This window comes from Garra rufa, chromosome 7, assembly GCF_049309525.1.
Source record: "Garra rufa chromosome 7, GarRuf1.0, whole genome shotgun sequence".
NCBI classification, from domain to species: Eukaryota; Metazoa; Chordata; class Actinopteri; order Cypriniformes; family Cyprinidae; genus Garra; species Garra rufa.
Window position 1 is genome coordinate 1,152,083 of NC_133367.1, and position 14,119 is coordinate 1,166,201.

General features: G+C 34.4%; 1 protein-coding gene across 1 annotated transcript in view; it reads left to right on the forward strand.

The window, feature by feature from the left end:
- Positions 1-13,653, forward strand: part of LOC141339276 (uncharacterized) — a 727,444-nt gene extending 713,791 nt beyond the window's left edge. Inside the window, exons 5-8 of the mRNA XM_073844903.1 lie at positions 2,528-2,836; positions 5,643-5,765; positions 12,864-12,897; positions 13,376-13,653. Of these exons, the coding sequence (XP_073701004.1) occupies positions 2,528-2,836; positions 5,643-5,765; positions 12,864-12,868 (437 nt within the window). The 3' untranslated portion in view covers positions 12,869-12,897; positions 13,376-13,653. The remainder of the gene's footprint in view (positions 1-2,527; positions 2,837-5,642; positions 5,766-12,863; positions 12,898-13,375) is intronic.
- The last annotated feature ends 466 nt before the right edge of the window (positions 13,654-14,119 follow it).

Consider the following 14,119-nt stretch of genomic DNA (forward strand, 5'->3'; position numbering starts at 1 on the left):
GAAACATTTTCTTCTGCAGTTTAGAAAGAGAGAAATGTTGAAATGAGTCTATAATCACAGAGATGAAAACTACTTCTGTGTAAGTATGTGTCTGCTGTGGGTTGTACTCTAATTCTGCTTCTTTTTTTCTAAACCACAGTCTCTCAAGTTTTCACAAAGCTGCATGCCTTTGCATTAATCCACTGTAAAAAAAAAGAAAAAAAAAAAAGAAAAAAAAAGATGTGTAGGAAAACAGACAATGTCCTAGTAGAAAATTACTGTCATTTTATAGTAAATTAACAGATATTTTCAACTCAAAAACATTCAGTACAATAATTCAAAATAAAGGTAAACACCTGTGGAAAAAAAAAGGAAAATCATTCATATTAACATCTATATTTCTATATACACATTAAACATTGCAGTAATAAACTATAAAAAGAAAACATACTTTCTGAAATTACCCATATAAGAAACTCTGCTGAACTGAAACAACGTTTTGCAAAAATAAATGGTGCAATAATCCTCCTGACCACTGTGTTGCAATTACAGGAAACATTTAGTGGAAGTTACTGTAGCCAGGACAACTTGTGAAAATTTATTTTTGGTGTATGTTTACGTTTCTATTGTGTGCATGGCTATTGTGTTTGACTGTCAGTTGTGACTTACATTCTTGATTTAATCTAAATAAAATTCTGTATTTGCTGTCCAGTTTGGATGAGGATGTCTTAAAAAAGACTAAACTAAATCCCTGTATAGGCATTATGGGAAATGAAAGGGTAGATAAAATAGCCAGACAAGCTTTAAAAAAATGTATTATAGATACGGATAACAGGCTTTCAAAATTACTGAATGGGAAAGAGTGATTAACCAATGGCAAAAACTGTGGGATCAAGAAAGGAAGACATCTTTGATTTAAAAAAAAAAAGTTGGCACTGTGAAAAGTTAAGGAAGAAACACTTTAGGCCATATTTTAACGATCTAAGCACATGGTCTAAAGCGCATGGCCAGGTCCACTTAGGGCATGTCCAAATCAACTTTTGCTAGGTTAAGGATAGGAAAAGTGGTCATGGGTGTGTTTTTGGCCTAACATGCATTAAACCAATCACCGTCTTATTTCTCATTCCCTTTAAGAGCCAGTTGCAAATGCGCTATGACAGATTTGCTATTTACGCAGCATAATTTGCAATTGAACAAAGACTGAACGGGCCATGCCCCCCAACAAGCACCCCCTTTCTATCCTCTATCCTCTTTGCCAACGTGGTTGTTTTCAAAAGCCAAAGTGGGAAGAAAAAAAAAAACAGTGCGCATAATGAAAACGATTGACTTTCAGTTGTGACATGTAGATATTTTTAGATTTATGTACACGATAATAATATTTTATATTGTAATCCTTTCGTTTTTAATATTTGGCATATTTGTGTGCTGTTATACAGCCCTGTGTGTGTAATATAAGCAGAATGTGTTGTGCACCTGCCTAAAGGCATTACTAACATGCTCTTTAAATAGCAAAACAAATATCAAATGTATAACATTTAATATATATATATATATATATATATATATATATATATATATATATATATATAATGAAAATGACTGCCATGTTCACACTGCCAAACGTGTTTGTTGATTTGACTGTGCGACGTGAACTGGCCTTACCTCCAGACGATGGCAGTAGTGCAACATCAAGCTGCAGTCAAAATCCAACGAAGAAGACGTCGAATATTCCGCCATTTCTGACAGTCACTGCGCTTTTTGCTTTCACGATAATACAACATAAAGACCCTTAATATTTTCATCAGTACGGTGATTTTTCAGTCTATATACAATATTTCTATCGAGTCGGTTTGTCACCCAATATTCTTTCTGTCAGTCGATTCTGTGCGACTCTGACACCCAGAAACCCAGAGGAGGAGATAATAACCAATATCCACTGATCGGCTTCGGAAAATACATGTTCCTGTATGTTTTACTGAAATTTTCTGCAATATGAAGAAGATATTGTCGTTCTGTGTGTTCGTAGTGCTACTAGAAGGTGAGGCTTATGCTTCTTTAGAAACACTTTTGGTTTCACTTTGTAAAACCAATAAATACTAGGCCTACGAATTAGGCCTACTAGTTCGCTTATCTTCTTGTTCCTGCACCGAATGTTTAGAAAAGTATCTTGTTTATATTAGAATTTTTAACCACCTGTTAATTTTTTAACTGTTCTTTAAAATTCCAAGTAGACTGATAAGCCTTTATTAGAACATACACTCTACCTAAATTTGCATGTAAATATAATTATTATAAAATATTATACAATTATAATTCATTTTATAAAATATTAATATTAAAAATATATTATAATAGTTGACTGACTTTGTGTAATGTTATGTCCAGCTATCCAGTTGTTAGTTATAAATTTAGTTTTTATACAACTCCTGAGATTTCTATAGCTTTTGGATGCAGCGAATTGTGTACAAGACAAGGCTACATTATCTGAATGTGTAGTGACAGTGTTTTATTTTAATTGTTGACTGTGTATTTGTTCTTTGTTTTCCAGGTGTGTTTGGTGAGTCAGTATCAGAGGTGAAGGGAAACTCTGTCACTCTAGTCACTGGCCTCACTGAAATACAGACAGATGATGTGTTAGAGTGGAGGTTTGGAGCTGAACGCAATCGCATAGCTAGAATCAATAAAGCAGCTGGTGTGGCTAAAACATATGATGAAGTTCTTGGTGGGATTTTCAAAGACAGACTGAAACTGGATGACAAGACTGGATCTCTGACCATTGTAAATGTCAGAAGCACAGACAATGGAGATTATGAAGTCGCCACCGACATCGCAGCCTTTAAGAAGACATTCACAGTCAGTGGTGAGTGTTTAATGCATTTGGTGAATTTGGTCTTTATTTGAGAAAAGTGATTATCACCTTTTTTTTTACTAGTTTACTGAGTGCACTGTTTATTTACTGTTTTTTTTTTTTTTTTTTTTTTTTTTTCATTATTGGTCATTTTTGGTCATTTGTGGAAAAAGAATAATAATGAATAGGAATACAGAATCAAGACGTTTATTTTACAGATTATATATAGATATATACATATATCGTAGTTAGGCTTGCCACGATAGACGGTGTTGACGGTGTTACCGGTTTTAAGACGCAACACCGGTGACATCACTTTTCCACCGTGACACCGTCTCCACATTGTTTTTTTTTTTTAAGTATTCGTTTTTTTCTTAAATATTTATTTGAATTGAATGGAAAATATCATTCTAAATAATTTACTTAAGACGAGAGCATGCACTATAATTAAAAACTGAACATAGCTACAATGCGTCATATTTCATTTATCACGTGAGGAGTTCACGAGTTCGCGCTTACATATAATAAACACATATAAGTCAATAAACGTAAAAGTTAAGCGTGTTTGGCGTGCTATACGGGAGAGAGCTCCGAGCTTGGTAATCATTCCCGAGCCCGGGGCACTCCCCCTGCCCAGGGAGAGGGGCCCAAGCTCGGCATTCGGCCCGAACCCAATAAGCGCTCCCCCGAGCTGATGGTGAGGAGACGGACGATGGCGGACGATTTAGTGTCAAAAAGCAATGCAAAAGCACCTGTTTGGCAATATTTTTGGTTCAATTTTTTTTTTGTAGTTTCGTTGTCGTCCATTCAAACAATTGACGCCGAATGGCCAATTCCCGCAAAACTGAAAGTAAAAGTATAATACGCACGCATTTATAAGCTATTTAAAAACAGAAAAAAAGAGGAAACTCCCACCCCCACGGTGATACCGGTATTACCGGTGTTGTCACATGCCGATTAACCGGTGCGGAAATTTCCTCATCGTCACAACCCTAATCGTAGTACACTATAATCAACTCAAGCTACTATTAGAGCTACATTAAAATTAAATGTCTGTTGAGTAGGGGTGTGACGAGACACGAGATTGGGTTCAAGAGAACGAGACGGGATTTTTTTACTTTTTTAAAGAAATCCTCAGTGATGAAATATATAGGGGAAAATAGTGTTTTATTCAACAAAAAAAACCCACAAAACTTCTAATTTTATTAACTTCTATTAAAACTTCTATTAACTTCTATTTTAATGAATTATATGCAGTAATAAACATTTAAACTAATGCTGGATTCTGAATTCTTGATAAATTGAAAAGCACTTTTTCTTTTATAAATTGGAAATCTCCATTCTAAAGAAAAAAGGATTAGAAATCTAAACAAAATTACATAATTTACTAGTGGTTCTGACAGAGTGTTCATTGCTTAAGTCTATATTTGAACATTAAAAAAAAAATGAAGTGTCTCAAAAGATGTCTCTAAAGACGTTTCACTGTTGGAATCTCTTGAATGTATGATTCAATGACAAATTTTAAAGGGGCAGTTATCGCCATCTCCTGGCGGAGAGGATAAGCGTTACACTACAGACTTTCGTTTTGATCGCTACTGTAGACAATAAGTGTTTATACCCAAACTATAAGCTTTTATCTCAGTACTTCTGCTATTTAAATGTCTGTAACAATGATGATTAGGTTAAAAAGACTGTGTTTCTCTGAATCGTTGTCATTCATGAATAAGATCGCGTGAATGTTTAAATAGAGATCATGCTATTTTAAGGACTAGTCATGCAGCTCTAATGTAAGCACCTCAAAATGTTTTGCCATGATATCGTCACGTTCTCGCGAGACCATTCAGATCTCGCGGGACACATCGGATCTCGCGAGATCTCGTGCCACGAGATATCGTCACACCCCTACTGTTGAGGGAGAAAGAAGCCAAGCCAATTTGATTTGGGATTTTTTGCAGACTGTTTTGCTTAAAGCTGTATTGGAGTTTTTACCTTTGGTAATTTGCTGTTTAGCATCATCACTGTATTTTGCTCATTTTGATAAACTTTCAGCTTCATGTTGCTTCATGTTACTTTTTAACAAAAAAGTTACATAGCATAACTTTAAAATGCAATCTGGGACCTGATTATTTGTTCCGTGGCTGTTGGTCAGAGCAGAGTTGTTGTCGGTGAACTAGATAGAATATGGATGAAAATCCTCCATCAAATGTAACAACACGTCATTCTTTTTGTTATTCATTTGCATTTGAGACTTTTTCAAAACTTCCATCAAGTCCCAAATGGGTTTGTCACTTTTTTAGGTCCCCCTGAAACATTTACGTTGTGTTCCATGCTATTTGCAGCACGTTTCTGAATTTGCAGCATGTTCGTGTGTTTGCAACATGTTTCTGAGTTTGCAGCTCATTCCTGAGTTTGGTTGCGTTGCGAGGATTTGCAGCGCCTGTGTTGTCAAGCTGATAAAGATGTTTTTTTTAATTTGTTGTCGGTTTTTCTGTTTGCATGTTTTTTCTAAGTTGCAGCGCGTTGAGCTCTCTCGGCCACCGTAAATAACAACTGTTGGCATGTTTATGAATGTTGGCATGTTTGCATTATTTACCTCTTATAATGTTTTGATTGAATTCAGTCCTGTGTTTATACCAACACCAACCAAAACAGTATAACCAGATCAACAGGGGATGAGAAAATCTGAAGTAACAATCAATACAATGCTGACCACTTTAAACAGAATCAGACTCATATTTATTGTATTTTCATATCTGATGGTTAATTAAATGAAAGTTGGTGGTATGACTTTACACTAACAGCTGTCTGTTTTTAGTTGTTTCAGATTCCGATTCAGGTCTATCTCCAGGGGCTATAGCAGGAATAGTTGTTGCTGTGCTGGTGGCTGTAGCTGCAGCTGTAGCTGGTGTGTTTTACAAAAAGACAAAAAGCCAAGTGTGTAAGTACCCAGCTAACAATTTTTAGTTCCCAGAACATTAGTTTTTGGTTCCCAGAACATTTCCTAGAACGCTCCCTGTTGATTAGCCAAGAAAGTTTTCCTTACGTAGGGCTGCATGATAAATCGAATGCGATTATGAGGCGCGTTTAGTCAATGAAGCCGGTACTTTGATTAGTAGTAAATCTCCATCACGTGCGTTCCGCTGGAGCGGCAATTAATACACAGAGGCGTAAATCACTGACAAGCCACGCCAAATCGATTTTGAACGCGATTTGGCGTAGCTTGTCAGTGATTTACGACTCTATACACTCCAGCTGGAGATGGAGATTTACTCCTAATCAAAGTACCGGCTTCATTGACTAAACGCGCCTCATAATCGCATTCGATTTATCATGCAGCCCTATCCTTATGTAAATAAAACATTTCCCTTTGGTTTCGGGAACCTACTGAGAACGTTCAGGGAAGGTCCCTGGAACGTTCCCCTAACCTAAGGGGAACGTTCTATTTACGTTAAGAAAACTTTCCTGGCTAACCAACAGAGAACATTCTATTTATATTTCTAAAAGGTTCCCAGAACGTTCTCCTAACCTCTTCACTCCAATACGGCTTCTGCACGTCCACACTCCCACACATTCCACAGCATGGAAGATGGATGAATGTGGACCTCAATAATCACTACTACACACTATGTCTGGTTTTAAACTATTGGTTAATCATAACAGATATTTAGAGCACATTTACCCATCATAAGGAGCAATGAATGAAACTGAATTATCCTTTAATATGTTATATTTTTCTTATTTGTTAATATGTAAGATATAAGTACCATACCATTAACCCAGAATTTGTGTTTATTAAAGCTCCAAATAACAATGACTTCAACAAAATATTGGATTTTAAAAATGTGAATTTTATTTTTACAGACATTAAAATAAACAACATTCATTTGACTCTACCTAGGATAACATTACATTTTTTTCTTACCATTGAATTAACGATGATGTGCTTTCGCTCTGTGGGTCAGTAAACGAAAACGTCTCGGTTGACATCATGTTCTCTTCAATCAGAGCTGTCAAATCTCACTGAAATCACAATATTTACTCTTGTATATATATGAATTATAAGTAATTATTAAAGAGATCAATCAGCAAATGTTAGTCTGTCAGTAAAACGAAATGACGGATAACTTTTAAATTACGGAGCCCACGGCTTTATATGGAAGACAGGAGAAAGGCAGTCGGAGGAGGCGCGCAGTAAAGAAATACACCCAGTATTTATGATATGTTTTTCTGACTACGCTTAAAAATGTGAATTATATTATCATTATAATGTGATTTCACCACTTTGATGTCAACACTTAATTAAAAGCTTATTTCAGACATAATAAATAGTTTGTGATTTAAAATAAAAAATAAAAATACATTTCAGCATTGTAATAATCAGAAACATCTGCAAAGTTTTAATTAGTTTACATAACAACGAATAACCTGCAGGGAACATTCTGGTAAAGTTCTCTCTAGGTTATAAAAATAAAGCTTCAAAATAACCTGCAGAGAACGTTCTGGGAAGGTTTTCTGTAGGTTATAAATTTAAACCTAAAAATAACCTGCAGGGAACATTCTTTATAGGTTATTAAAAAGAGAACCTACAGGGAACGTTCCTAGAAGATTCTCATTTGGTTCCCAAAAAATAACCAAATGAAACCATGAGAACGTTAGGGGACCGTTCTGTGTTTTCTTGGTATTACAGCTGATCCAGCATAAGAAAAATGTGCTTAAATTTTAAAGATGGTGGTAAAATGGCAGAATATGAATACTGATTTAATAAACAGGAAGCGGAATGCACACATAAAGCAAATGATCTGTTTTTTGCATTGCCTTGTGGTCATTTGTTATTGTTCTTGTTAATATTTATGTTCCATAATTCTTTTTTTTTTTATACAGTATAAGCTTCAGTAACACATGACAACCATCTCTGGTGAGTCACTAAAATCTTTTGTTGTAATAAATTCATCTGTTAACATTATTATTTTTCTTATTCTAGCAGTGTGAATCTGCTTAGATGGAGGTTTGTGAGTTTGTATGACTGCTCAGATGAATCATGTCACTGTAAATTATTATCTTTGGAAATGTGCAACTGGAAAGCACTTGTGTTAATCTGGACCATAAATAGATCATTGTTGTGTGTCCTTCTGCAGTGTTTTAATTGTTTATTCGGCATCATGAATGCGTTCATTAATTTTGAAGTCAATTTTTTTTTTTTTTTTCTTCAACTGACATACAAGACCTGTTTTACTGCATTAAGCTGTTTGTGAACAAATGCATGTGTCCTCTGTGACAGAAATCCTTTTATAGCAGAATTTTAACTTAGTTTGACCATGTAAATATCAGCAACTGCACCAAAATGCAGTTAGGTATATATCATATTTATTTATACTAATCATCATTTATTTCCCCAGATTGCACTGCAAACAGTTGCTATGACCAAGGGGAGACATACATGCCTTTGATGAGTGAAGACACACAGCTTCAATATGCAAAGAATATATCATCATCATCTAAGATTACTCAAAATCAGTTTCATACTTGCTTCTCTATTACTTGCTTATCAAAAATACTTGATGAGTTGTGGGTATCTATAGATTATACAGCGTATGCATGTTAAATCTTAATGTCATGTCTCTCTGTAATACTTTAACACTCTCCACTTATAGAAGATGCTAGAAACACGTGAGTTTGTCGTTGACTGACACTGTGTGAAAGCTACGCACTTTTATTGCAGGGATTTTCTGTACAATAATTTATTTTTTAAATTTAATTTCAATTATTTAGCTTTTTTGATTGTTTATTATAAAATTGCATTTTATTTTTACCTTTTTTACCTATATTTGATATTAACTGAAGTGAATGTGCCCATCTGTGTTTCTGAACAGATGTGAATGTAAATAGTAAATTCTGATGATTTTCACTGTTGTGTGAGCTTATTGATTTCTGATTGTTCTTTTCATTTAATTACCAAAGATTTATCTTGAATGTTTTACATGTATTGTTGTGCTACTTCACGCTATCACAGAATAAACCAATAAAAATAATCATTATTAAAGTAGTAATACAATATTATTGAACTATTATCTGGTTTATATTCAGTCACCATTTTAGCACTTTGAATGTAGTTTGATTGTCCAGCTTCAGTCTGTCTCTGAATCTCCCATCAAGAACATCATTATATACATCATTATTCACATTGTTAATTTAACTAATACATTTCTCACCGTCACTTTTTTCCACCATCACTAACTTTATTTAATTTGTATCGCCAAACACACCTGCAGAACAAATTAACTCGATGGCGCCATTTATTCATAAACTGTAATTTGTGTATTAAACGTTTCTCTTTCGTATGTTTTTATTGGAAAATGGAGCAAATCGTGGGAAGGTGCTCCTGGTTAAGAATACTAGATGGCGCTATAATGCTGTATTTATGCTTCTTGTAGTAGGTTAACACTTTATGGAGAAGGCTTTTTTTCTTTTGCATTATTTGTAGATTTCCGCACATATTGTTAACATTTCAAAATAAGATATTAGGCAGTTCCAAACAAACTCTGTTTTGTCCGTGTAATGTAGGCTACAATGGGAAAATGCTATTTTAGTGCATAGTTATTGATATTTTTGCCTGTAAAAGTGTGGTAAAAATGTGAAATCAGAAATGATAACGATTCGGAAGCGTCTCACATATAAGATGTCATATCAAAACTGGACACCATGCTAAATTATAACTTTTAAAAGCTAATTTACTTTATTTACAAAAAAAAAAAAAAAAAAAAAAAAGATAGGACAAACTCATATTTTGCCAGTGTAAATATAGCACATCACAGGCCTCGTTAATTCTGTAGTTTTTTTTATTAACATAGTTTAAATGTGGAATATTTCGACTTGTTCGTAAGTCAATTTACCGATGACGTATAAGGAAAAACATGCTAGCTTTACAGTAGCTCACTGCCAAACGCAAAAGCGAGTACGCTGGCGTGTGTAGCATTAAAAGCATAAATGATTCCGCAAACGCGAGAGGTGTTAGTACAATAGTATCATATTTACTCAATTTTACTTGTTTAGAAGTGAATGATTACCATTTGTTTACCATTTCGCTGCGTGCCGCCATTTTCGAGTGACGTCACATCCACGCGCATCTCTGCAGCATCGAAGTTATGGATTTCCGCTACAGTTATAAATTCGATTTAAGTGGCGTTATGCATTTTTTTTTCTTAGTAGAAGTTGGGAAGAATCACTTTCTGAGGCACGAAAATTAACCTTACATCTGTAAATTATATTTTTCAGTTATAATATCATGTATTTGTATTGTACACTGTGAGTTTACATTGTTCACCTGGTGGACGATAAAACAGGTGAAAATTTACCCCAGTCTTGCATCGCAGGAGAGACCCGAGCAGTATCATAACTGATGTGACTCTTTAGTAAACAACCACCTTTGCAATCACACACAACATCACTGTAACCGCAGAGCAAATCACTGAAACCTCAGAACACCTTGGCAGGTGGAGCAGGTGCAGATCTTCACAAGACCCTCACAAATCTGTGTCTGGAGTTTCACGCCATCAAGATCCCTCAAGGTAAGGAAAACTCTTGAGCATACGGCTTTTTATGATAGGCCTACAATATTTCAATTTCCAGAGACTGTGTGCTGCTCAAATTTGTTTTGAATTGCTGATTGCATTGGATACGCGTTTGTGCTTTCTTGTATCTTTTTGCCGTCCCGAAGAGCAGAATTTGCATAGGTCTACATGATTTCTTGCTGAAATCATTTTAAGCTAGTTCATGAAAGAATATATTAATGAACTGTTGTGTAGATAGCAATAAACTGGTTTTGAGACACTGTTACATCTGTAAACTAGCCTACTGTAAACTACTAAATGGACATGACGCCTAGTTCTATAATCAAATGATATGCCTGGTATGTCGACTGTTTAGAATTATAACTAATCAGATTCCTTAATGAATCGTTCTTTTGAGTCGGTTCTCTTCAATGAATTGGCCAACTTGGTTAGCGGAACGGTTTGAATCAATTCGCGATTCAGTTGAATGATTCATCAAGCCCGTTTGGAAGAATCATTTGAATCATTTCTCACTAGAATCGCGATAGTAGACAGAGAATCGAAAGAGACCGGGATGAAGTGAATACTTACAGCTATTTGAAACCAAACCTAAATGCACTGTCTGTCAGTGAAGAAGATGCTTTTATAAGGTTTAACTTATATTTGTAAACGACTTTTTACTGCAGATAAAACATTTGTAGAATATGTACGAAACTATTTAAAGTATCTGTGACTTAGTGCTTTTTTATTTTAAATGTTTCTATTCATTTTACTAAAGTTAAATTTAAACTGTTATTGATTTGCTGCTCTTGTGGCGCCCTATCTGTTAACAAGTTATTCTTGTAAAGGAAAATTCTTATTGTGAACACTAGTGAGCGCTAGTATAACAGTGGAAGCCAATGTTTTTTGACACTATTTCCTGGAGGTCAGGGTGTAGCTAGTTAGCATTATTTGGTTAGTATTATCGTGCTATCCCCTGCAGTCAGATACTGTAATTATACCATTTTGCAGACAAAATCGATCCCTTTGGATTGATGGATATTAGAAAATAAGAGGGTTTTTATCATTTAAAATAGACATGTTTTTCATTGACTGCTGATTGAAGTTTTAGTGTGGGGAGACCAGTCACATGACATGACAATTGTGGTTAGTGTTTGTCATGCTACACTGAGTCTGTTAAATAAATAAATAAATAAGTATGTTACTTATAAAAGTCACTGTTTAAAATAATAATAATAGTATTTAAAATAATGTGTTCAGCATTAGGCTCTTCACAAAACAGCTGACCTATGTGTGATAACAAGAGCAGTGAAAACTTCACAGAAATAAGTGTTGCTGGAGCTGGAAATAAGTTCTGCTAAAACTAACACTTCTTATCTGCAGAGTCACTGCAGATCTAAGATCATTACTATATAGAGTGATGTGTATGCCACTAAATACTAATTGTACAGCTGTGAGAGGCAGACACATATAGCAGTGTCCTATATGGGAATACGTTACCCCAGCTGACGGTTATCCATATTTTCACCTGTACACATAAACAGAACACTGTTCATCAACAGCTAATGAGGTACATTGGAGTGACGTCAACTCCCAGCTTCGAGGAGGAGCTGCTTATCTAGAACTAGGGGACCAATGATGAAGCTTAAGCCCACCCTGATTTACATTCATCTTTGACCACATCATTTGGCAAATCAAGGACAGAACATGGAAACAAAAATAAAGTGAATGAACATACAAAAAATAAAAAAATATGATCAGAACATGTCTGAGACTGAGAGCAGGAAAACATAAATTTTTTGTGCAAGTCTGGAATTTTGCAATAATATTTCAGGTTTGTGCAATATGATTTTAAGTGTGTTTGAAGTTATTTAAAATGTTATTTTTTTTTTTTATTTACACTGAATATTGACCCCTGTTTGCTATTCTGCAAATGTTGCTTTATTTATTTATTTATTTATTTATTTTTTTTGTGCAATATATTTTTACTTGCATTTTAAAAGTTTTAGTTTTACGCTTTTATCATCTTATAAACTGGACTGAAATTCACGCTCATAATCTCTATAACCAGCTTTAGCGATATTTGTTAGTATAAATATATTTACAACCAGTCTGTGTCGGTAACGACTTACAGTACTAGCTTAGCTACATTTCAGTGGTAGAATTGTTAGGTTTTAAGTCACAAAGTTGTTCATTAGTCAAGCTGTTACTGTTGTGTCCCAAAAAATAACCAAATGAAACCATGAGAACGTTAGGGGACCGTTCTGTGTTTTCTTGGTATTACAGCTGATCCAGCATAAGAAAAATGTGCTTAAATTTTAAAGATGGTGGTAAAATGGCAGAATATGAATACTGATTTAATGAACAGGAAGCGGGATGCACACATGAAGCAAGTTTCTTGCATTCACTTCTGGTCATTTTTTATTGTTCTTGTTAATATTTATGTTCCATAACTCTTTGTTTGTTTGTTTGTTTGTTTTTTTTTACAGTATAAGCTTCTGTGACACATGACAACCATCTCTGGTGAGTCACTAAAATCTTTTGTTGTAATAAATTCATCTGTTAACTTTTTTTTCGTATTCTAGCAGTGTGAATCTGCTTAGATGGAGGTTTGTGAGTTTGTATGACTGCTCAGATGAATCATGTCACTGTAAATTATTATCTTTGGAAATGTGTGACAGGAAAGCCCTTGTGTTAATCTGGACCATAAAAAGATCATTGTTGTGTGTCCTTCTGCAGTGTTTTAATTGTTTATTCGGCATCATGAATGCGTTCATTAATTTTGAAGTCAATTTTTTTTTTTTTTTTTCTTCAACTGACATACAAGACCTGTTTTACTGCATTAAGCTGTTTGTGAACAAATGCATGTGTCCTCTGTGACAGAAATCCTTTTATAGCAGAATTTTAACTTAGTTTGACCATGTAAATATCAGCAACTGCACCAAAATGCAGTTAGGTATATATCATATTTATTTATACTAATCATCATTTATTTCCCCAGATTGCACTGCAAACAGTTGCTATGACCAAGGGGAGACATACATGCCTTTGATGAGTGAAGACACACAGCTTCAATATGCAAAGAATATATCATCATCATCTAAGATTACTCAAAATCAGTTTCATACTTGCTTCTCTATTACTTGCTTATCAAAAATACTTGATGAGTTGTGGGTATCTATAGATTATACAGCGTATGCATGTTAAATCTTAATGTCATGTCTCTCTGTAATACTTTAACACTCTCCGCTTATAGAAGATGCTAGAAACACGTGAGTTTGTGTCCATTGTCGTTGACTGACACTGTGTGAAAGCTACGCACTTTTATTGCAGGGATTTTCTGTACAATAATTTATTTTTTAAATTTAATTTCAATTATTTAGCTTTTTTGATTGTTTATTATAAAATTGCATTTTATTTTTACCTTTTTTACCTATATTTGATATTAACTGAAGTGAATGTGCCCATCTGTGTTTCTGAACAGATGTGAATGTAAATAGTAAATTCTGATGATTTTCACTGTTGTGTGAGCTTATTGATTTCTGATTGTTCTTTTCATTTAATTACCAAAGATTTATCTTGAATGTTTTACATGTATTGTTGTGCTACTTCACGCTATCACAGAATAAACCAATAAAAATAATCATTATTAAAGTAGTAATACAATATTATTGAACTATTATCTGGTTTATATTCAGTCACCATTTTAGCACTTTGAATGTAGTTTGATTGTCCAGCTTCAGTC